Raw genomic sequence first — 25,772 nt, forward strand, 5'->3', positions numbered from 1 at the left:
AGCTTTAAATAGTAATCCCTGAAAAGGGGGTCATGATCCAACTCATGACCACAGGTAAAGCAATGCCGAGCCAGATTAAAAGTCTCTGTCTTATTCTCTATTTTGTACCTGCGTAACCCTAGAGCCTGGCAGGGTAGAAGCCACCACAGATCAAACCAAAGGTAAACGCAAACAGAAACCAACTTTCTGCATTGACCTTATATTCTTCTGTTCTTCCCTTGTCTTCCTCCAGTGCAGCAGAACTGCTGGGTATCTCCCAGGTTTTTTGGAGCAAGTCTGGTGTCAGCTCAGAAGCAGCCAGTGGCATTTCTCCACCCATCCTACTCGGTGCCAGCTGAGAGCTGCATCGATGGGAGCAAACACAGGCAGCTGTGGGCACGACTCTCAGCCACACAAACCAGCACCTCCTCACCTGCAAGTGCTGGAAAGCCACGCGTGTTTAAAATACATCAGTACATCTAAAACGGTTTTGGTGACCCAGCCTATTCAACGTAGGTAGGTGAAGGGGTTAAAGAAAAGGTTTTCAGGAAAGGGGGTGGTAGGACACCTACTCGTCTCTATTTCTTAATGGAGACTACAGTGAGGTTTATCTACAAAGTTTCTCCTTTCCTGTAATCACAAGTCACTCAACGTTTCTCTTTTTCAAAAACTAAACCACTGGAAAGAAGAGAACTGTTCCAAGTTCCTTCCTGTGTTTGGGGACACTCAGATGAAGACACACACACACATAAAGGAAAGCTTGGAATTTCAGCTTAAAATATGAAACTACATTGGCCATTACAAGTTAAATTAAGTGGTGCTGGAAGCAACGCTCTTTAAGACATTAAAACAATCATTTTTAAAGGTCAGCACTGAAGCATAACCAACTCGCTTTTCTTGGCAGAACAAACATATGATTTGAGGTTCAGATAATTATATTGCTCTGCACAGGAGAGAATAAATGCCTTCATCAGAAGTGAAAAATACTTTAAAGCAGAACATCAGAATAATTTGTGGAACCATTTTTACAGGAGATCAGAGACTGGATAATTGGAGCTATGCAAATTAATGGCCTAACCTGAGAAGTCTTATTCAACTGTGTAGAACAGTGCACGCAAAAGGATTCATTAAAGTCAAGAGGGCTAGTTGTGCTAGCGAGGGCAAGTTCAAGGACTAGCTTCCTTTTATATTCCAGTAGGAAGGAAAATTAAATGTCATGCTTCGGGACATAAAACTGATTGCTTGAAGAAGTCAGGAAGGGCACTGCTTTCACTTTCATGTGGAGTAATGCACATCATGTTTGAGAGGTGCATTATGTTGTTCTTTCCTTATACCTTTGAAGTCTAAGGTACTGGTCACTGATAGACAGGAAAATAAATTATACATAAACCCCAGAATTTCCAGCTGTCTGGTCCCACCTCTGTCCAGAGAAAGCATTAGCGTTTTCTATGTAATATCCTGAACATGAAAGTGATGAACAATTCCTTTGTCTCTCAGACAATAACGGATCTCTTAAGAATCACATTTGTGTCTAGAGCGATCGTGGTTGGCTTCATTAGGGCTGCTGAATGAGGTTTGTTTTTTCCAGGCCTCTCACGAAACAAACACAGCAGTTCAAGTCTTAATTTCTCTGAAATCCAAAGCGCATGATTGTGTTAGAATCGCTCTCCGAAGCAGTCACTTATCAAACAGATGGATTTTCCTGGTGAAAAAGAAGCCCAACGCACTTTGGCACTGCTTGCTTTGAAAAATACTCAAGACTTTCATTTCCTGCGTTTCAAAGAACGGTTCAATCCTAGTGATTAAGCTTTAGTATCCACCTCCAAAAACACAATCTCCGACACACGTCAAGACAACTCCAAGACAACACGAGCAATCTAAGTCGCACACACATGCTCACCAGCTGAAATGCCTTTCCCCTCGGTGCCTGCAAGCCCATAGAGTAGTAGGCTCTTTTTTTCCTGCCACTGTTAAGCAGATAGTGATGGTTAATTAAATTAGTCCTTCACCTTTTATGCCAGGTGAAGGACTAGTTATAGGACTAGTATAAAGGTCTCACCCTTTATGCCCTGCACCTTTATTAGTGTCAGTAGGTGCCCAACAAGACTCTCTCCCTTGACAGCATTTCACTGTTTTTCCTCCTCCATTCACCTAGCAGAAATGCAGAGAACTGCACGAGATAGAAGGCAATGGAAAAATGAAGCCCTGGGAGTAAATAGTATGAAATGCTGTGAAAAGGATATTTAACAGCTGAAATACACTAAGCATTCTTCATATCATTGCACTGGATTGTGCAGTGCTATAGAAAACCAATGTGATGTTCCACCTCTTATTTTAAGTCACTTTTTTTTTTTTCAAACCCTGCCTCCAAGGAAAATAAATCATAACACTGTGCTTTGGAAAGATGCTATTACAATCTGCATTCTTACTGTTACCTGTAATTTAAAATGAAATTCAGAGGCACATATCCTCTGGTAGGAAATGTTACTCTATGTTCCAAGTCTTGCATATGATTGACAAGGTTACTTAAATACCGGAGGAGGAGAAAGGAAGAAAGAAGGAATGAATAGCCTCTTAAAGTAGGGCCAGGCTTCCTTGTTTTTAAAGCACCAAGGTCTGGGTCTAAGTGTATTAGGTGCTCAGGTTTCATCTGGTTTGATCGTGAGCCAGGGGACTACCCTTCTTTGCATCCTTGGCAAAAGCCAAAATCTAGAATAATCTTGCCAAAACTGGTTGCATTAGAAACGCAGTTTTGCTGAAATTCGAGGTTTCAATATTAAAAACAAATAGGGACTTAAAAGAGCTGATTTGCAAAAATTAGATACTACTTGGGCTTCTACAGAGCTGATGGCACGTGCTTCCCACCCTGCACCTTGCAGCTGAAGAACAAAGTCATATTTAACATATCACTATTACTACACCATCAGTGTCTGAAAATAAACCCGATTCACAGTGCTGATTTTTGTGATGCAAGAAGTGTGGGTTAAATAAGAATAAATGGGTAAGTGAAAGAGAAACAAAATCATGAGTTGCTCTTATTCGGGTGTTCTGGATTTTTTTCCTCTTTTCTTTTCCCAGGGCACACATCACATGGAAAATGTTCATTCACAAAATAGAGCTTGACATTTGGGGAAGAAGGCGGACTTCAAAATAGGTCCGCCTAATCGCCCAACATAGGACTTGGAAAGTTGCACATAAATTAACTTTCATCTGTTACCAAGGCTACTGAAGAGACAGAAAGAATTTTGGTGGAAAAAAGTCGGTTGTCAGGATTCAGGAAGAAGAATTATTTTTTGCCTTCAATCTTTGTAGGGAGATCAACACCTTTTTTGCACTTCTGGGTTTCACTAGACAAACGTAGAATCGCACTCATCATTTTCCTTTGAGATGAAGACTGAACAGATAAGAAAAACACTCTGTTTTGTCTGTTCAAGACAATTTGAAATAATCAACTCACCTCATTTTTCCTAACCTACGGGCACAGACTTCTGGACAGGGATTGTGCTTCGGAAGGAGGGGTAGGCTGGCGCAGAGCCCAGGGTGGATAACTTATGGCATGAGATTCCACAGGGACTGGAGAAGGTGCAGAAAATGCAGCCAACAGACACTGCATTTGGTATGCTGTCCTTTTCCAATAACATTGCCTCTCTCTGCCTTGCATCTAAATCAGCTTTGTCACAGCATATGACTCGTCCTTTTTTTTCTGGAGATACATAATTAAAGTACTGAGCTATACTTCTATTGATTTTTGCAGGTTGTTTTCTGTCTGGACTGTAGGGTGTCTGTCCCTCTGGGGAAGGGACAAGCAGGACAACAGGGCTTAAGACAACTGAATCTTATCCTTGATTAAGACAGGATGTTGCAGAGTCCCCAAACACAGCTGAGATGCAGACCCCAAAGAGATGGCTTTGCAGGGACAGGGTAGAAAATCACAACATAAGGGCAAACAGTAACCACAGCCCCACTGCTTCAGGCTCCAGTCTCCCAAAAGATTACCTGTTGTGAACCTTGGCTTAGTGGGTGGCTCCTGGACAGACATTGGGAAGGTGGCCGAGGCAGGCGAGGACTGTGCTCGGGACAGGGGTCGATGCCCTCCAAAAGAGACGGGCATGCCAGCTGCCTCCAACGACGCCTGGTAGTTTCTCAGCTGGTGAATACGTTGCTGCTCCAACAGGAGAGCTTGCTGCAGGGAAAAGAAGCAGGTAGTTGCTCAAAGTCTTTCATAAAAGGGTTTTTAAGAGCTTTCAAACCACACCCCTGGAGCTGGTGCACGCTGGCAAGGTCATTAGCAGCAGCAGCCCCATCCTCTCCTTGGGTCTGGCCATGTCTCCCTCCCCCTGTGCCTCCCCACCACTGCAGCGATGTATTTAACAGGGTGATGCCCCAGAGCAGGGAACAAGTCCAGCTCAGCTGGACCCCAGGCATGAGGGATTTTTCAGCTGAGCTGATTCTCTGCGCAGCCACACCATCAGCTGGACAGGCTCTTGGTCAGAAGGGATGGCTGTTCCAGCTTGCCACGCTGCAATCACAGCCCAACAACCTTCTCATTTCCTCTATTTATTCCCTCTCCTCTTTGAGACAAAATAACCCCGAAGGACAAAATAATCCCCAAGGACTACCGAGAAACGTAGTTTCTGAGCAACGACGGCACTCGTGCAGGACAGGAGAGTCCGCTTGGTGGTGCCGGGGAGACGGCAGTGAGCAGTGAGATGTAAACAACTACAGGGAGCAACCAATTTGCACCTGATTCACAGACACTGCGACTGCAAACCTGGCACAGGCTGCTTTTCCCTGGCCAAGGGCTGTGGATTCACTCCGAGCCCTGCACCCTGGCATGGCTGCGGCAAATCGCTCCTGGCTGCAGATGCTGCACAGGGGTTACGCACAGCTGGAGGTACAGCCAGGTGCTGGGTGCTAAGGGCTGCGAAGATGAGCAGAGCGCTGATGCCTTAAGAGAATTGCAACCTTCTCACCTTCATTACCGCTACCACAACAGGCAGCTTTTGGGAGGCTGTCACGTAATTGGGAAGATTACGCAATGCTACGCTGTTACTGGATTTACTACTTGCAATCCACAAGCCTCTGGTGTTTACCCTCAAAAGTGAGCACAGCTGCAATCTCTGGGACCTCCAGGTCTGAAGAAGGAACCCCCTCCAATGAACCTCATCCTTCATTCCCTTATCCAGCCCTTCTCTGGGGCAGTCATTTTGTTTTAAAACGTAAAATCCTCTGCTAGTATCTAGTGCTCAAAAGCGTTAAGACACAATTTGTCTCCTCTTCTCCCCCCCAAAAAAAACCCAAAACAACAAACCACCAAACAGAAAGTGGTTCAGTGGCTGCAAACACATTGACTGTGCTTTGGGCAGGTGACCAGATTCTCCTCCCTGGGACTTCCGAGTTGAAACGGTGACTCCAGGGATGGATGGCACTGACTTTGCCTGCAGGTTTCTTTATGCAGCAAATCCTCAAGAACTGGTTTCCCCTAGCTTCTCCTCCTTAGAGTAGTACAAGGTTAGTACCAAGAACCAATCTTCTACAAAGAACCGAGTCCCTAACTTGGTATTTTGTTAGCTCACCTGACGGAAGAGCAGCTCCTGCTCAGCTTGCCTCTGCCCAGACTCCAGCTCCTGCTGCGGCTCTCCTTCCTCCTCATCACTCTCTATGGGCTCTTGCTTCACTTGCACCACGTTGGCCAACCCTGGGGCCTCCTTTTGGCTTGAGACTCTGTCAGTGTATGGCTCCTCCAAAAGGGCTTGGTGTTCTCGTAACTCTTCTTCTGTCTCCTCAGGGTGGCTTTCGTGTTGGCGAGCTGGTTCGTTGGGTTTTGATATAATCTGAAAAACAATCCAGAGGTTAACCAATAAATAAAATGGAAATCATCACAGGTAAAGTTCACTCTGTTCTTCTCAAAGGATCGGCTTCATGAAAAGAGCAATTATAGCTCTTATCTTATAAAATAGGTCAAAACAACCACTCCAGGGAAAGGTCAGGTCAACCTTGGCATTAAGCACTATGAAATCCTGTGTCCTGAGTAATGACGGCCCCTTCATTTTGCACTCGATTTTATCTCTCAAGAAATAAGAGCCTCTTGCACCTGCACACCTATGGATGCTGCTCCATTCACAAACCCACACAGGACAAGCACAACAACTGTTAATACATCCGGCAATCAAATTCTGAAAAAAAGAACAAAAGACATAAACCCTTGAAGAGAGTTTCTGCTACCTTGTTTGCCCAGCTTCGTCTTGAATCACCCCCGGAATTTTATCTGTAAAGTGAGAGGCCATCTTACAAATATTCCTCTGAGACTTGCACTCTTCTAAAGCTATTCAGGAGGAAACAGAGGGCACTCAACTTACAGCAGCTGTACAGAAGCAATCTGCAAAAGCAGATCTAGCCAGATCTTCCTAACTGAAGGCAGTGAATTTTCTCTGAAAGCAGCTGCTAAATCAAAGAGAACAATATAATTTTCACTATAATTCACACAGGCTCAGACTTTTTGAAAGCTCATTGGCGAGATAAAAACTCACAGCTCTCCATCTCGGACTGCTTATGATTTTTATTTTGAACAAAAAAAATAAATAAAAGGAACTGTTTTTAAATGTAGCATAGGTAAATAAATCAATTTCCTTTCTTTAAAAGAGCTCAGGCTGTACTCATTTCGTAGGCTTAAAAAGAAACCGCTGAACTTTGAAAGTTGTCAGGGCAGAGCTTTAATAAGGATTAGGTCATTGGTATGAAAAGCAATATTGATTTTAAATCTAATAAAGTTAAATCAAAACACGGTTATTGAACACATGCAGAAGGAGTGCTACTTGTAAGTAACTTGCTCTTTGAAGAACAGTGGCTCAAACCTGAAACTAAGCCTTTTTCCCTGCATGTAGAAAGAGGCTCTTCCATATTACTTAAGCAAACATATACAAAGCAGATTTAGGTAGACAAAGGTAATATAAAGGATTAATTGCCTGGAAGTATCACAGCAAGAGGTTGCTCACAGCTACAGCAGAGGACCTCAAGTAACTGGGGCTCAAAGCTTTCAAAAATAGAGCATTGCAAGGACCGGGATGCAGGGCCACGGCTTTCCGGCACTGTGTGGATTACGGTGTTTTGGATGTCTTGGCTCCTGAGAGGAGCGGGGCACGCAGAAGGGCATTATATTGCTTAGAAGCTTAAGGCAAGGCTCTCTGGGGTTCATGTTGCTGGGGTGCAGCCCATTTCTCTTAGGGAGAAGAGCCACCTGTCTGCTGTTGGCAAGAGGGCTTTGGTTTCTACAACTGTCTTTGAGAGTCAACAGTTGTCTGGAAGAGATGGGATCCACCTGACTAAACAGGGAAAAAGTACCTTTGCCAACGGGTTGGCCAAGCTGGTAGCAAGAGCTTTAAACTAGAAACAACAGCGGAGGAAGTGGTTCCTCACCCAGCAGCTAAGGAAGCTGGGGACAGGGTGGGCAGGCCAAGGGCCTGGGGTGGTGGGAGTAGAAAGGACACAGCAATCAAGAAAACCGAGGTGAAGTGGCATCCCTTTGAAAGCAGATATGTAAAGAAGGAGGTGCCTGAACAACAGCTCTCAAGTCCGTCCTGGGGAACTGGCACACTTGGGTGCCTCTCTGAAATACCTCCAGACTAGTGCACGCAGCATGGGGACCAAACAGGAGCATCAGAAGTCTGTGTGCAGCTACAGGGCTACGACCTCCCTGGGATCATGGAGATGTGGTGGGATGGCTCACATGATTGGAGTGCTGTGATGGAAGGATACAGGGATTTTAGGAAGGACAGGCTGGGAAGGTGAGGAGAGGGAGTTGCCCTTTATCTGGGGGAGGAAAAGGAGTGCATGGACCTCTGTGCCTTCGTATGTGTCTGGAGTCAGTCAAGAGCTTAAATGTCAAGGTAAGCGGGCAGACCAAGAGGAGTGCTGTAGTGTAGACTGCTGTAGACATCCAGATCAGGCAGAAGCAGTAGATGAGGCCTTCTTCAAATACCTGGAAGAAGCCTCATGTTCACAGACTCTGGCCTTCATGGAGGACTTTAACCTCTTGTATGTGCTGCAAGGACAAGACAGTAGGGCTCAAATAATCTAGGAGATTTGAAGCACTGATGACAAAATGCTGATGCAGGTGATCAAGATGCCAACAAAGAAGGTGCTCTCCTGGACCTGACACTTAAACAAACAAGGACTAGCCAGGGATGTGGAAGTCAGAGGCAGCATTGGCTGCAGAGACCATGAGATGGTGGAGTTTAAGATCCAAAAATGATGAAACAGGCCAAAAAGTAGGACCACAGCCTTGGATTTCACAAGAGCAGACTTTGGCCTCTTCAGGATTCTGCCTGGAAGAGACTCATGGGATACAGCACTGGAGAGAAGGGGGGTCCAGCAGAGCTGGCTGATACTCAAGGATCCTACAAGCTCAAGAAAGACTCATTCCAACATGTAAGAAATCAAGCACAGGCTGCAGAAGGCCATATGGATGAGTAAGGAGCTCCTAGATGAACTCAAGATATAAAAAGGTGGTATACAAGAGTTGGAAGCAGGACAGGTGACTCAAGAGGGGTAGAGTTGCCATCTGATCTTTTACGGATGGTGTTAAGAAAGCCAAAGCCAACTTGGGAGTTGAATCTGGCAAGGGATGTGAAGGGTGCCAAGAAAGAAAAAAGGAAGACTAGAGAAATCGTGTGCCCATTGCTGAATGGAGCAAGGGACCTGGTGACAAATGATATGGAAAAGGCCACGGTACTTAACGCGTTCTTTACCAGTAAGCCTGTCCTTCAGGAATCCCAGGCCTCTGAGTTCAGAGACAAAGCTTGGAGCAAAGAAGACCTACTCTCTGTGGAGGACCACCAGGTTTAGGAAGCACTTAAAAAAACCTGGACATACATAAGTCTGAGGCCTGATGGGTGACAAGAGGCAATGGGCACAAATTAAAACACATTAAATTCTTTCTGAACACAAGAAAATGTATTTTTTACTGTGAGGTTGGTCAAACACTTTAATAGGTTGCCCATAGAGGTTGTGGAGTCTCCATCCTTGGAGATATTCAAAACCCAATTGCATATGGTCCTGGGCAACCTGCCCTAGCTGACTGTGACCCAGCAGGGACATTGGACTAAGTGATCTCACGAGGTCCCTGTCAACCTATAAAAGATCTAGCGATCAAAACTTCTCAAGGATTTTTGTGAGGTTCCTCCCACCCCTCCGGTTTCATTACCTGTAGCACACATTGGATAACTAAACGACGTTAAGCTAAAGGCAGTTCTTCCATCAATTTTCTTTAAGCTCTCTTAGGCTTGATGAATATAATCTGTTTTAAAGGTAATTATATCACCATAAACCATCTTCTGCTATTTTTTTTTTTCTGCTTGGATCAAAGGTCTCAAGCTTTGAACTTAATACCTTTTGAACTTATGAACTACCCAAGGTAATTGCTGGGAAAATAACTTACAATGTCATTGTCAAATCTAATGGAAATGAGAAGCAGTGTAATTTTCTAGAAGTTTTAAATTATTCCAACTCCATAAAAATGGAGTAAGAATTAAACGAAAAACACATGTGTAAAATGCTACAATGAAAGTTGAAAGATCAAGTGGTCAATGACAAGGACATTTCAGACATTCAGTTTTCTCTCCTAATATAAAGTGAATCATCTGTTCTACCTGCTGCAGCTCTGTTCTTAAAGGACGATTCTGCAAAAAACCACTTTGCTATGAACGTATTCCATATAATACATGAGTATATGCATCCCAGGTGCATTAAAACTCCCTAAAAATCTTTCATTTTGCAATTTTATGAACACATGCTTGTGTAATTTAAGAAAATTCAAGGTAATCAAAGTGCAAGAGAATGAATATGAAGTTAAGACAGCATTGAAAATGCTTACAAATATATTTGAAACAGTAAATAATTACACAATGCACCACAATAACTTCTCCTTCCCTTAATTAGCTCTCCAGTATCCTTTGCAATGAAGTTACTCCTCTATTTTCAAATCTAGCTGCCTCTGGCTGTCACATACTGCCACCATAAAACACTACTAAAGGCATTGCCTCTCCAGTCTCAGACAGGTAACTATTTCAGTACGGAAGAAACTATCCATCTCTAGTCACAAGCATTATTAAAAGATTTGATACAGCTGGTGAGATTCCTTAGCTACCTCTCTGAAACATAAAGAACAGAAAGAAAAAAAATTAACAATCATAGCCACATCAGGTTCCAGTACAAAGGAAAACAAAGAATTCATCGTTTTTCTGTGGAATGCTTCATAAACTAAAAAAAGTTGCACTTCTTTGCTCACAAAATTTCACGTCCGCTGACATATGATTTGTCTACTGATACGATATATCTGTTTCCTCATGGCATGTGGGTCGGGGCAATCCCAAGCACAGGCTGGGTGGAGAATGGATTGAGAGCAGCCCTGAGGAGAAGGACTTGGGAGTGCTGGTGGATAAGAAGCTCAACATGAGCTGGCAATGTGCACTGGCAGCCCAGAAAGACAACCGTGTCCTGGGCTGCATCCAAAGCAGCATGGGCAGCAGGTGGAGGGAGGTGGTTCTGCCCCTCTGCTCTGCTCTCCTGAGACCCCACCTGGAATACTGCGTTCAGCTCTGGAGTCCCCAGCACAAGAAGGACATGGAGCTGCTGGGGCGGGTCCAGAGGAGGCTACGAAGATGATCCGAGGGCTGGAGCATCTCTGCTATGGAGACAGGCTGAGAGAGTTGAGGCTGTTCAGCCTGGAGAAGAGAAGGCTCCGGGATGATCTTATAGCAGCCTTTCAGTACCTGAAGGGGCTACAAGAAAGCTGGAGAGGGACTTTTGACAAGATTATATGGTGATAGGACACGGAGCAATGGCTTTAAACTGAAAGAGGGGAGATTTAGATTAGATCTGAGGAAGAAATTTTTGACATTGAGAGTGGTGAGGCACTGGACCAGGCTGCCCAGAGAAGTTGTTGGTTGCCCCATCCCTGGAAGTGTTCAAGGCCAGGTTGGATGCGGCTTTGGGCAACCTGGTGTAGTGGAGGGTGTCCCTGCCCATGGCAGGGCGGGTGGAATTAGACGGTCTTTGAGGTCTTTTCCAACCCAAACCATTCTATGACTTTATGATACCTTCTCTGTAGTGGTAAGTTCTCAGGACACCAAAAACTTTGAAGACACTATTACACAGGCTAGAAACGTCTGTTTACTCATCACAGACTAATGAAGAGTTCCCAACGGATAAATGCTTGAGGAGCTCTTAGGAGGATATAACTAATGCACTTTTCTTTAGGCAACAAGTATCACAGGGACCTGTCTGGTTCTAAAAGGCAGCTGAAGAGCATCTTGGGAAGCAGAAACAGAGCTGAACAATTGCAAAGGACTGCATAGTACAGCATCCTATCTGGACTGATCAATTCTGAGGAAGTTTTGTCATCTTAGGAGAAAGATTCAGAGGTGCACAAGAAATTTCTGGTCCTGCACAATTAAAAGGACAAGGTTCCTTCAACACTGAACATGACAGATCACTTTAGTTATCAAAGGCTGGCAGAGATGAAAGTTGGGCATGACTTTAATTAAAACTTGATATAGATCTATCCTCAACATCTTTTCCAGTTTAGGAGTCCAACACAGGAACGTGGCGTTTCTCCAGAGTTGCTCATCACGGTAATGGTTAATCAAAGTAGAGAACAAGTTTGAATCACTGAGGGGGCTTTAAAATAAAAGATTAATAACAGTCTTGGGGGAAAGAGCATCTCTGCTGGAGGAAATACCTTAGTCGTGCCCTTCAGAGACTTTAGTGTTGCTGGACAGACTGGTGTACATCAAAGTGCACAGGTTGCAGGCTGAAAACATAACCACATGGGCCTTCAAAGTTTAGGATGAAGCATCACATTCCCATACAACTCACCCAGGGTTATTCACAGGCAGCAGAAGCTCACAGATCATACCCAACAACATGCCAAAACCCCATTCCACTTTGCCAGATAAGTACAGCTGGTCAAAACTTTGTGCAGATAGGGATATGCTGAAAGGCGGACAAGTCCACAACGGTGGACTACTGTGGAGAACCATCCAGTTAATATCCTGGGAAGTGCAGAGCATGTTCTGTTTTGGGAACGGAAGCAGAAGGTACCAGCCAGGACCCAGCCAGCCTCAGCCTCTTCTGTGCTGGTAACACGCAGAGTTCTGCTTCCCTTTGAACAGTGCTGGGGGGGAACACAGGCACTGGTGGGGTGGCATAGCATGACCCACTGACCACATGAAGAGAGAAGCCAGGAAGCAAGGGGGGACCACAGACTGGCTTGGCCCTGGCTGTGCCATGCTGTGCAGAAGCGAGCGGAAACCTCCTTTTCCTCCTTCTGGAGATCAAGGACAAACTCAGGAAAGGAGAACAACTCTGAATAGTTGGAGACACAACTTTGGTAAAAAACAAGAGAAAAAAAAGAGGTAATAAAAGCTCAGCTCTAAAGTATCCTGAGACAGAAAGACAAAAAGCGTTGGTCTCAAGTCAAGGATATGGCTGGGGATTGAGAGGTGGGAGGTAGGCGGTGTGGAACGGGTCCATCAGCTGGGATGCTCAAGAGAAAGAAAAGCACTAGCAGAGAGGCATAAGGCAAGAGTGCATCTGCAGGGGACTGGACACGTGGATAAGTGCTCAGAGAAGAAAACCATATTACCATTAGAGGCTTGGAAATGATAACACAAGTCCTGCTCTTCTGGCTATTCATATGGCTCTTCCCACATGAGTTACCCCTTGCAGAGCAGGGAGATCTGATTTTTAACTTCTACAGACTAAAGAGAAACACGAGATGATAAGGGATGATGGGGAGAGGCTGAGTTGGGCACAGGCCACGTAGGGAGCTGACAGAGCCTTCTGCAGTCAAAAAAAAAAAAATTCTCTTGGGTTTTCTTTCTTCCTGAAGTGATGAGAGAACAGGAAGAAAAACAACTGAGACAGCCTACCTGCTGGAAGGCGAAGACTGCTGGCCTCTAGGCCTAGATGAGAAGGAACAACCCAACGATAATGAATCAAAGAACAAGGACCTCCTGGAGGGGAGAAGGAGGGCGAGCAAGAAGAAAACACCCTGGCACCAGGAGAAGCTGTTTTCTTCTCCTCCTCCCTCCTAAATAATCGGAGTTATGGGCTTGATTACAGCAGGTACACATCTAACTATCCTCAGCCCTGCAGCACCAGACGCCTGGCAGGACAACGGCTCCGGGCAAAGCCACGTAACAGCGTTTACGCAGTAATAGGTGACGGGGCACAAGCACACGAGTGCCAAGCCTCTTGCATCCTGTTGAATGGCATTTCATATTCAACTGAGATGCTTACCAGGAATGCAGAAGGAGGTTTTCCAGAGATTTTTTTCAATATTTGTTATATCCAAAGTTCTGTCTGGGTACTTCAAAAACAGGCTTCCCTTAAACTGTTCAAAGGGTAACAGCCCTGCCCGAGTGGTACGTGATACGTCCTATTATCCTGTATTTTTCTAATGTTACAAATTCAACATTACATATGGAAAGCTACTCCAGGAGTCATTTGAGGCTAAACACTTAGGGCATTCCAAAAAAGAAAAAAAAAAGCAGGAAACAGCAAGGTTAAATTCTAGGTGTTAATAAAAATGTACCCGCCCAACGCTGCTGCACCAGACAAGTTGAGGCACTGCAGTCTGGCGTATATATGTTGCCATATTTATGCCACAGCAGAAGAACCACCTCCCTTTCCAGAGTGCCTAAAAATGGGATTTACTCAGAAGAACCACCATTTGACCACAGAAGCTCAGTGTTAATCTGTTTAACAGTACAATTCACGGCTAAAAGGGAGATTATCTGTTCTAGTGAAGCTTCATGAATTATACATCCTTGGGACAAAAGCCAAAACACTCATCTTCACCATGGAAAGGTAAAAAGAGTTTTCTGGCATAGGATTTACAGAAATCTCACTTGCGTATTTCTCTTTAGAAAGGGAACTGCTTCTTAAAGACCTATCATGCTGAAAAGCTAACACTTTTAATTCCAAATTCCTGGAGTCTGCTCAGAGAACAGAGTCCTGCTTTACCTGGTTTGCTGTCACACCAAAAATCCCCCCTCAAATGCTGACCTCCAAACACGACAGGGATCCACCAGCACTTCATGGCTCCTCTTTCTCATATAGAAAAGACTAAAATTTGCATCTTAAAAGAGACTGAAGTCTGCAGTGAAATGATAATCGCTGAAGATGAAACGATGCCGGGATCGCTGCATATATTTACTGCATGGCAAAACAAGCCCCCTTGCCCAGCAAAGCTCCTCCAACCACAGGAAAAAAACCAACATTCCCAAGGTTTGAACGTTAAACACACAAAAAGGTGGGAGAGACGAGTACACGTTGCCTATGTAATTTCAGGTCAGTGCTCCTGTGCATTAATGTATAGCTTTTATTTTCAGGACTGTTTCGTATTTACTCCTTTATGGCACATGCCTCATTCAGATCAGAGTTTGCACAGAGCTCAATGAACAAGGAGTTACTCCGTATCTTACCCAGAATCTCAAACCCTGGTTCTGAAGAAAGAGCTGCTGATACAGTTTTATAGTGTGGTCACCACTAGAGCATACGAGTGCTCTCAAATATTAGCACGCTTGTGTTCATGGTGACTTGACGGCAGAGCTGCTCCATTCCATTGAACGCACAGCCGGGGCACGGACTGGGAAACCCCACTGGATGGAGGTTACGATATGGCTGATTTTAAGATGATGTGTTTCAGGTGTGCAAGCACACCCCTGCAGCTGGCAGCCCTGTTTCCTGATTCTGCAAAAGGCTCCTAGAAGATGAGCGTGCTGCTGCGAGCTGCCCGATGCCTGCATCCGAGTTAACTCCCTGCAAGAGTGTCATTGTGCCTTAGCTCTAAGGCCCCTTCTTTCCCTCTTCCACTCATTACGTGTGCTCCGATCTCTGCGACAAACGAGGCAGCACACCACCGGAGAGCAGTCTCGCTCTTCCCCTTCTCTCGACTAAGTTCAGAGTCTCGTGAAAGAGATACCGCTTGATCATAGAATCATGGAATGGTTTGGGTTGGAAGGGACCTCAAAGATCATCTAGTTCCAACCCCCCTGCCACGGGCAGGGACACCCTCCACTACACCAGGTTGCTCAAAGCCTCATCCAACCTGGCCTTGAACACTTCCAGGGATGGGGCAGCCACAGCTTCTCTGGGCAACCTCTTCCAGTGCCTCACCAACCTCTGAGTGAAAAATTTCTTCCTCAGATCTAATCTAAATCTGCCCTCTTTCAGTTTAAATCCATTGCCCCTTGTCCTGTCACTACACACCCTTGGAAAAAGTCCCTCTCCAGCTTTCCTGTAGGCCCCCTTTAAGTACTGGAAGGCTGCTAGAAGATCACCCCAGAGCCTTCCCTTCTCCAGGCTGAACAGCCCCAACTCTCTCAGCCTATGAAAGAAATGTTTATCATTAAAAAACGTAGCAAAAAGATGCGAAAAAAGAAAAAGTGAGCGAGACTTGCACGGGAAACTTCACTACTGCCATGTCCCAGCTTGAGTGCTCAGCTTGGCAACTTCCATAAAGCTCTCTTCATTCATGTGTGTCTTTCTTGTCCCCATATTTTTTTTTTGGGGGGGGGGGGGAGGGAGTTGCATGCTTTTTTTTGTGTGTGGGTTTTGCTCCTCCTTAAAGCAAATTAAGCTTCACCACCACATCACAACACAAACACCAGATTAGCAGGGCTGGGAGCCTCATTTTTCATCCAGAGCCTTGCACTGAGCCAGGGGAGTCATCCTCAGCAAGCTGGCTCCTGAACAGCACAAACCACACGGTTCCCCACGCTCAAGTGATCCCCAATTTGCTGAGCGGTAGACCGGGGACTTCTGAGTCCATGCTGGAAGGGATCACACCCCGGGGAGAACAGGTCTCCTCCAGTCGCCCCAGGGAACCCTGTCTGTCCTTAAGACCCGTCCCACCTTACCTATCCCTCTGCACTCTCCTCTTCTACCCAGCCACTTGCCCTGTCCTCATTTGTCCAATTCCAAGTTATTATTCCAAAGCCTCAGGCACTAAGGCTTCACAGCCCAATTCCTGAGGTTATTATTATTCTTATTTTTAATCAGGAGCAAAACAATGTATTTTTTTCTTAGCCGTCTTTTTGGAAACAGCAAGACATGTTTTGGCTGCAGTCTTCTCAAAACTTTCCTCTGATGTAGACACCTAACAGGGAAAGTGTAAGGCCAAAATCTTAAAAGTTTTGAAAAATCCCAAAGCAACTGAAAACAGCCTCATATTATTTACAGGAAATCCAACACGACCTTAACAGACAGTGCTGTCAGTTCTGCTAATAATTAAAAGGCAGCAATCTATTCCCTTATTTTTAGTTGTGCCCTTACTCTCCTACACATGAAGGTCTTAAAATATCCGCACATCTGGGAAAAGTCTTTTTCCATGTCAGCACTTGGATGCTATCCCACGGGAGAAATTTGCCACACGCATACAGCGCTACCACCGGAACGATTTTAACTCGTTACTTCTACAAATCAAACAGAGGGAAATCGCCCCTGTGCCACCAGTTTAATTACACCCCCCCTGCCCGTCTCTGCTACGGACGCGACAGACGACAGCTCCAACAAAGCTGAAATTCAGCGTGCTGCGGGAAGAGCCGCTCCGCTCTGGTCGCACACGCTCTCCCAGCTCCTGGGAGGTCCAAGTGAAAGTCGGAATGAGTTCAGCAGGTACGTCACGGCGAAGCCTTTGGACACTTACAAGCGTTGGCAACGGAAAAGCCTTCAAAACCTCAAACAAGCGAACCGCCCAGCTGACGTTTCTTTCCGAACAAAGAAACCCTACCTAGCGTCCCACAGCCGACCATCCTGGTCACAAAGCCTCTTTGGAGGGGGGTCAGGGAAATTTCTATGGCAGCAGCAGCTCCCCACCACGCCGGCGTGTGGGGCTGAACGAGGGCCAGGGCTGGCACACGCAGTGCATGGTGGCAGCTCTCCAGAAGTACATGATTGACGTCAGTAACTTGTGTAATCATCCTGCCTTAGCTTGAGTCTATAAACAAAGTTTTTTGGGGGGGGCTGTGTGGTGTTGTGTTGTTTTGTTTGTTTTGTTTTTTTTTTTTTTTTAATCCAGCTCTCCATAGTTGTATTTTCTCATAGCACCGGAACGGTGAAAATATTTGGAGAAACCTCCACCAAATATCAAAGAGCAGCAATCTGAAAGGTCTCCTTGCCATCTCACTTGTCCTCCTGAGCCTGAAACCTATTAGTGGATTTGCTTGTTTCCTACAGAAAGCTACCACTGGAACACCTTGAGAAAAGTCTTTAGAAAGCCTCAAACCAGTACAAATTAAGAGTCAGAAAAATATCATACTGATTATGATTGATTTCCCTGTTCCTCAACGTCCTTTTTATATTGCAAGCCCAGCAACAGACTGAGCCTTCTGAAATCCTGGGAGAAAACCTCAGCTGGGGTAAAACATCACAGCTCCATCCACACCACTTGTGATCACACCTCTTGTGTGTAGGTGACTTGTACCTTCCCACTGGACAGATTTTGTCTTTTTTAACGCGTACTCAACGCAATCATCTCAAAGTAGCTTTGTTTCGGCTTCGCTGTGACATCAGGATGCCCAGACAGATGATTTTGGCCACACAGTAATTGCAAAACCTGTGCACTGATGAACAGTGCACTGCGATGTCCACCTGATGTTCTCCAAGTAATTTACAGAAAGCGAGATGACAAACATAGCGCTTCCTTTCTTCAAAGCAATTTTTGAATTACATCTAATTGATCTTCAAAACAGCCTCTGCGGGATGCACAGCAACACCGTCCTCGTTTTCAGGAGAAGAAAGGATAGGACACTGTAATGCTTTACACAAGGCCATAGTTAAGAGAATCTGGACTGGAGATTGGAACAGCTTTTCTCTTTCCAAAGGTAATTCCAGTGAAAAATACTTCAGTAAATCTGACTATCTTCACTTGTAATCATTTTTTGGTGTTGCCATGTCTGAAATCCCTCAGGTTTAATTTTTTTCCTCAAATCCCTATTACTGTTCCTTCTCCCTTTCAAGTTGAATATACACACAGTGGGTATTGTCTCCATATTCCTTGACAGCATTTCACATTTTCTGCTACAAAACTGACCAAAGACCCTGATGTGGATGAACGGCAGCAACGACAATGTTCAAAAGTATGAGAAGAAAGCCATAATTTTGAACTGCAGTGCCTTTCATCTGTCTGCAACAGAGATACTGATCCTTGTCTTGGTGATGGATGTCCACATCCTTGTTAACGTATTTCTCAAAATCATGAAAAAGAAGTTCAAGAATGAAGGCCAGATGGTTACAGAGGTAAAGACCACACACGTTACTGCACAAGAAACTCTGAAATAGCATTGGCTGACGTTGGTATTGATGCTGTAATGAGGAAGGAAGACTTTTAAAAGGGTCATGCCTACCTTGTTGATGTGCAGTTGCTGTTGCTGGAATTGCTGTTTGTGTTTCTCCAAGAACTGCTGGTGCTGCTGCTGGATCACTAACTGCTGGAGGGCCTGGGCGTTCTGGGGAAGGGGTGCAGACTGCGTGCGCCCCAGCGGGCGATGCTGCCGGAGTTTGTGGATTGAAGGGGAGACCCGTTCTCCACCAACCAGAGACTGTGCATGGAGAGGCAGGCCTGAAAGATACCAGTCTGAAGATAATATGGAGGAAAAAACAGCAGAGAAGAAAAAAAGGAAGAAGAAAGGAAGGGAGAAAACGGCTGTTGAGTAACGCTGATGGTGACAATGAGATATAACGTTAAAACCAGCCACCTTGCCATTTACAGCTGAAGCATCCTTAAAAGAGAACAGATAACAATTAATTACCATTGGATGGAGTAACACTTTGCTTTCTTTAGAACTCTGTTTGCTTCTTCACTCAGAGACCCTAGGGAAATGTTTCATTTCTTAAAATCAGCAGTATCTTACAGACCTTTCCATCGCTCACTGAGTGACATGAATTAAGATCACAGTGGTAGTTTGCAGAAGTTACAGCTTGCCTTGGTAAAGGGAGTAATCCCAGGTTCATCTCAAGGAAAGCACCAACCCAAGACACCATCCTGCAGCATCCAGCACTTACACCTTACAGGGGGCTCACTGGAAATGCTGAAGGACGATGGATGCTGATGAAGCTGCTTCCTACTCTAGACCACACAAGGAAGCCTGTCTGCCCTTGGCTGTGCTATACCCTACCTCGCAGAAACGACCAGGGATGCAAAATTCCATGTGATGAACCCCTCACCAGGTTTGTGTTGGAAAAAGGCACTCCCTTGAAGCATTTCAGAAACATGGGAGCCATCAAGCTTCGTTATTTCTGTAGAAAGAAAGTAAATTACGAGGCCAAGACGACAAATAGCTAGAATTGTTTCCATCACTGTCCTGTGCATACATGCTAGTAACTTAATGAAAACCTAAGGTTATTTTGGGATAACTTGTGTTACTCACATGCCCTTGGCAATTTAGGTGTCTCTGACGACTACCATGTGAAATACCTGTCCGAGCTCCAGTAAGGGCATGTCTTTAGGAAGTGTCTTGTCTTTTTAGCTGTTCTTGCGGTAAGTCAGTTCTTGCTCCGCTCTCCGAAAATGTATCTTCACATACTTCTTAGAAAGCTGGGACATGAAGACACACAAAGCCAAACCCAAGGGTGGAGGAGCTGAGGATAAGCCTTTAGTTTTGCTCGTTACACCTTGGGATAGAAAAGCATCAGTGGTGTCTCTCTAACGTAGATAAGGCCGGACTCATTTTTAGGAAAAAAATACTCTTTTGCTTTATCTCATTGTATAAAACAAACTAGAGACTGCACAAGTGGTCAGTAACATTCAGAAATACTGCCCAGCTCAAGGGTCAGGGAAGTTGTATCTTCTCTTTCTTCAGTCTACGGCTGAGAAGAGAGCAAAGCTGCCCAGAAACCTGCAGCCAGCTGAACACAGTGGTTTAGAAACACCCTGACACATCTGTCCCAGGACATTACCTCTTTTTCCCACTGATTCACAGAACTGCCCAATGTGGAAGAATGTGACTCATTTTAGAGCCTCCCTTCTTTGGGAAAGATTTTCTGAGTTTCTCCCACTCTTTGCTTTTCCGAAAAGAATCATGCAAAAGAGTATCTTGTCTTATAAATGTGTGTGTAAATATATACACACACGTATGTCTCTGTGTATGAATATATGAAGGATTTGGAAAGATGTGGTTCATTCCCCTCATAGCACAGAGCCTCTTCCCAAAAGTTCCAATTAGACAGTGGAGGAAGAGATCCTATATAGTTTGCATAGGACACCTTGGAAGACTACCTTCCTCCACGGAAATGATCAAGGGCCCCTGTGAAGGCTTTCCAGGGAGACGTCTTGTTCCTACTCAGGACATACATGTCAACGTGAAGGATGTTATTCAGAATAACCTGTCACAAGCAGAACAGCAGACTTCAGGAATTCTGCTCTAGCTTTCCCAAACCCCCACGTCTACCTTCCTGCACAGAAAGAGCATGCCATCATGCTGGATCATTTTGCAGCCGTCAGGAGACCATCTCCAGAGCTCAAAGCTATCAGCAGAATACTAATAAACTCCACTTTGCTTCCAAGGAAGTTTGAAGTACTAGCTGTAGTTTGGCAGCCAGTCCACCTAGGCCTTTTGAGACCGTGTGTTGGCTTGCTCTCTTTCAGTTGCTGCATCTGGAGCGTGTGTTTCTTCTTGTTGCTCTGCTATTTTGTGAATATATGGCCTAAGCGTTGGTTTGTAACATGTTGTACTCTGAAAACACCACACGTAGCAGGTAGACTGGAAGGAATACACTTGGAAGCAAACACAGTATGCTGTAAACTGAGGGAAGCTTTGAGAGAGGTCGAATAGGAAACAGAACAGCACTTCTTCCTGCATGTGCTTTAAAACAAATGCCAGCATGAACGGAGAAGAAAGTTCTGGTGATAGGATAAGAGGGGAAGTCTTCTCCAACGGCTCTTCGTCAACAGACCTTGGGCAAAGGGCAACTGGTGAACAGCCATGTCGTGACTCTGGGTAATCTTGTCACGCTACAGCAACGGTGGCAGGAGGCAACAGAAAATTACATAAAGGTTCAGGGAGTATGCACGCACCACTCTCACGGCTCTGAGAGTGCTGGTTAAGTATCACACTTCTGTGCTCCAGCTTCCCCATATGTACATGTGTTTACCCTTATCACAACCCCATGTATATTCCTGGGATGCGAATGGAAAACCAGATGCGGGCCAAACCAGTGAGCAGTGCTGTAATGCTTCGGTGGTCAACATCTCTCAAGAGTTTCCATTAGAAACAGAACGAGAGAAATAAAAATCAACACATCTATAACTTACGCAGAACATCCTTTGTTCCAACGTTACACACTGTAAACCAGAAATGTATCCTACTGAGGATTATTGCTTGGAATCAACCCTATTTATAGAAACACGCCTTCCCACAGGTACTTAGTTCTGAAAATATGACACAGGGAGTGATTCAAAGCAATTAGCATACTGAAAACACAACATATACAAATACAATCTGCTTGAATGCAGCTGATTTTGCCATGGTTTTGCCATTTATAACGATGAAAAGCAAGTGTTTTAATGCGAGACTTTGTAAACGCACGCCTTTCACATACGGAATAGAAACCATCAGCGACAAACAGGAAGGGTAATCATAAAACACAATGTTTTCATTGCCACTTTAATCTGAAGAGGTTAGAACTAACTACATAGTTTAAAATTTTCTACGTACAAACTTACTCTGCTTTCCTTACGGAAGCAAATACTATTTATTTCCCTTTCACCAAAATGATGAGGCAGCTTCCCCCACCTCTGGATGACGTGGGCAACCTCTGATTTTGCAAACTTTGCCACTATCCAACGTATTAACGAACGCATCCTAAAGGTTTTATGACGCAGTCTCTCTTTTGTACAAGAGACAGGCTTTACAAAAAACCCAACAGATGTCACTTGCTCTCTTTCCCCAGCTGGAGTTTTGCATGTTATCTACGGAGCTCTCACCTGTGACTAAGGGAGTTTGTGCAGTCGGCTGTTCCAGTAAGACCATGTGTTGCAGAAGAGGGTTATGTGCAGTTCCGCCATCTCTTTCCAAAGTCGTAGTGCTCAAGTAGGGAGTGAGGTGAGTGCCAGGGAATAAAGAGATCCGCTGCTGTAAGGTTGGGATAGTAAGTCTCTCCGCGTCCTGCTGTGCTGATCCTCCCTGCGAACGCACAATCGATGGCACAGCGGCTTTAGGGACAAACGGGCGCGAGCAACGTTTCAACGGCTGCATCCCAACCCCACTTACGCTGGAAGGGCCGGTCGCAGGCAGTCCTAGCGTGATGTTGGGCAAGGAAGGAGACGTGTAGAGTGGAAGCTGTGTTACCGAGCCCTCACGATTCACAAGTCTGTGAGCCAGGCTGGTCTGGAAACAAAAATTGAGAACATTGTCCTGGTGAGAGAGGAGACCGGATCAAGGAGACATCAGAAATGTACAGAGCTGGCATTGGAAACGCTGAACAGGGGAGCTTAAGCTGTGCTTTAGATCCAGCCTAAACAGGCCCAGCCCAGGTGCATGCCCTGGACACCGCTGCTGTGCCCACGCAGGGGCGACGAGACCAGGATAACCAACACAGGGATGATCTCGCTCCGCAACTGCCACCAACGTTACTGCCCTGCAGAGACCCCTTTTACAGTATATTTGATCTTTCTTGGAGTCTAAAGACCACCCCTGCATCCTCACCGGTCCTCTCCTTCTGCTCAGTGCCACTGCAAAAAGCTTTTGCAAAGAAGATCGAACAGCTTACTTGTCCTTCTCAAGTATTTGCCCTTTTAAAGCTAAAACAGATTATCTTAAAAAACAAAAATATGGCATTACAATGGCTGTTTTTCTCTGTAGCAAATCACAGACAATTTATGCTGTTTACTAGTGTGCTTTAGCTTAAATCAGACTTCAAAATTTTATCAAAAAGCCTTAAGGTTGCATTTATGTAGCTATTTCCTGATTTTCAGGGTGAAATGTGAGATATACTGAATTATCTTAAGGCCATTTAAAGTAGGAACACTTAAGTAAAAATACCTTTAATTTCAAAGCAAGATGGATTTGAAATACATGCTAGAAAACCCATTATAAAAATTACATTATTTTAAACTATTCGATTTTTCTGTTAGGAAACAAGTGTTCTGATCACCCAGAATTCCCTGCAGGTGATTTTCCAACTTAAATAAAACAGAGTTTAGATTTCAAAAAGACTTTCTATAGAATTTCTACTGTTTAACTCAGGTGGCATTGTGAAAAAAGGGGATATGATTAATTTAATATTATGCTATGGAACAATCTATACCAAAGTAACAGAGATCTGAAGAATGCCTTTATGCATTTTAGACCTAAATTCACAGTCATCTAAGTCAATAAGACTTTGCAGATTATTTCCTTGGTTGCAGGGCTGGGCCGGCTCTGGATAATAAAAACCTATTTTTCTCCCTCAAAGCCTCTGAGATGAAACTGAAAAAAAAAACCCTGCAGCAACCTGTTGCGGGGCGGGGGGGAAGAGCACATAAGAACTAATACTGAAAACCAAACATTTTCTATACAACAGTCTTTAAGAGCAATGCTGCCTCCTTGATTTATTGCAGTTTAAGTGGACCAGCTGACAGCTTTAACAGGACACCCCACCTCTGCACCTGAGGTTGGTGCTGCCTGTGCAAAAAGGACAGGGGGAGGAAAGCCTTCCTGTGATCGTCTTTGACGTACTACTAATTTGCCAGTCATTCCTCCAGTGTCCAGCTTTGTCTAAATTCCAGACATTTAGCAAAGCCATTTACTTTCCACATGATCTTGTGCAAAATTTCACCTGCAAAGTGATTTCCCCCCGCCCTCCCCCATATTTCATTTTGCCTTCTTGCGCTTTCATTAATGTCATTCAAGCTTACTGAAAACATATTACAGATCGGTTCTCCCATAAAAAAGAGTAAATCTGTTTTTCAGATCTCAGTTGACAATTTGCTGCCTAAAGGAGGAAATTTGCAGGGAGCGTTTTGCTGCTGAGCGGTACCTGGTGAGGACATGTGATTGTGCATACCCACACACTACTTCTTCCAAGTAATTTTGAGCACTACTGGCAATTTTGCTTTAATTTATATTACATAATGTTAGCATGTCACATCAAGAATAAGATAGTTATTGTCAGCAGAGTAATGAAATATTTTACTGATACCGTAAGTGAAACAAAACTACATCCATTTTCTCTTTGAGCAATCGATACTCTGTAGTTGTGCCTCAAACTATCTCCTGGGGATTTGTTTTAAAAACAGCAATGAGAAAAACACAGCAGCTTGACGCTATCAGCGTATGATATTTAGCAACATTAGCATCACTTTAAATATACAGATCCCATCTACGGGTTGTACACAAATATTTTTTGAACTGCACAGAAGAGAACAATTTCAGCACGTACAATTTTCATCTGTAGTCAAGTACTTTTTACAGCCTTGTATCAACTGCAATGGCAATGAATATCATGTACCTTTCGGAGATGGAAAGCCCTTTAGATTTAAAAACAGTATTTAAAAATAGATGTCTATTTTAAAAGGAAGCAGAGAGCTGTAGTCTTTCCATACTGAAGGCAAACATTGAAACTTAAATAATGAACTTGGATACCATCTTCCAACATAACTGAAATGGTTCAAGAGGTGACCTAGCAAACTAAGAAGCAGAGACACATTCTTATTTAAATTAAAACATGAAGGTAAGCATGAAACACTTCAAGTTAGCAACATTATTTTCTCAGAAACACTGAAATATTTCAAAATATTGAAAAGTGGGAACATGAGAAATCCTGGTCAACTAGTATTAAAGAAATCTCCAACACTTGGGCTACTCGGTAACACCACTTCTACTGAAGAGCATTTTAAAGAAACCAAAACCCTGCTTTGCCCAGTCATTTTTTCCCAAATAAATCTATACAGACAAACAGATCAGCTAGTATCACGCAACACAAAACGCTGGAACAAAGAGCAGAGTTATTTTTCCCCAAAAACAAAGGCAAAGGACTGGGACACTTAGCTGAGCCATTCAAGTATGCCTGAAATGCTGGGAGGAGAACAATTTGTGCAACAGGTTATCGATGTTCTCTTTGCCATCACATGGTGATTTATGTTTCATTCTGTTCTGTGACAGCAATGATCCAATATACTTAACACAGTCCTGAACAGTTTTAAAATTGGAATTGCACAACCATTTGTATGTTGTATTTTTTCCTATTCTCCAAAAATTATAAAAAGGTGAAAAAAATCTCTAGAAATTATTTTCAGGGAAACGAAAACTCGATTTTCTTCCTCCTTTATGCATAGGTTGAGTGGAGATGGGACATCAAATGCTGCTCTCGTTAAAATTCTAAAGGAACACACTTCTTTCCTTGCACGCAGCAGCATCACTGTGAATTACCCACTGCGGTACGGGTGTAAAAGAGGCAAAGACAACTCGCAAGGAAATTGGCAGTACAGAGGTTTTTTCCAAATCGTCTGCACTGCTCACACCTCAGCCTAACTTACAAAACTGCTGCATTACAAGCAGCTGATGGGGTTTTTCTTATAGTCTGTAGAGCATTTTATTAGGTATTGGTGGTCTAGTCACAGATGATTAGCTCAAATTATTTAGCAGAAAAATAAAATGGTAAGGAGAATACTAAAGCTCCACGTTCACGAGCCAACACTGACTTGCGGGAAGCTGCCTGCTCTGTTTATATCACAATAAATTGTCAAATCCTCTAGTTTTTCCATCAGCAGTAATTGGGGATTTGCAGTTTGCTAAGTATAGACAAGATTG

General features: G+C 44.2%; 1 protein-coding gene across 7 annotated transcripts in view; it reads right to left on the bottom strand.

Annotated features, from left to right (window-relative positions):
- Window positions 1–25,772, bottom strand: part of LOC104377105 (histone deacetylase 4) — a 245,875-nt gene that overhangs the window by 48,570 nt on the left and 171,533 nt on the right. For 5 of the 7 annotated variants that reach the window (XM_086616114.1, XM_086616115.1, XM_086616113.1 and 2 more), the window contains exons 9-13: window positions 22,254–22,370; window positions 21,968–22,166; window positions 18,390–18,619; window positions 5,556–5,813; window positions 3,976–4,162 (exon numbers count right to left, since the gene is read on the bottom strand). In XM_086616114.1, the coding sequence (XP_086472240.1) occupies window positions 3,976–4,162; window positions 5,556–5,813; window positions 18,390–18,619; window positions 21,968–22,166; window positions 22,254–22,370 (991 nt within the window). The remainder of the gene's footprint in view (window positions 1–3,975; window positions 4,163–5,555; window positions 5,814–18,389; window positions 18,620–21,967; window positions 22,167–22,253; window positions 22,371–25,772) is intronic. The other 2 variants (XM_086616117.1, XM_086616116.1) reach the window with 1 other exon arrangement.

Source organism: Tauraco erythrolophus, chromosome 8 (assembly GCF_009769465.1).
Source record: "Tauraco erythrolophus isolate bTauEry1 chromosome 8, bTauEry1.pri, whole genome shotgun sequence".
Classification (NCBI taxonomy): domain Eukaryota; kingdom Metazoa; phylum Chordata; class Aves; order Musophagiformes; family Musophagidae; genus Tauraco; species Tauraco erythrolophus.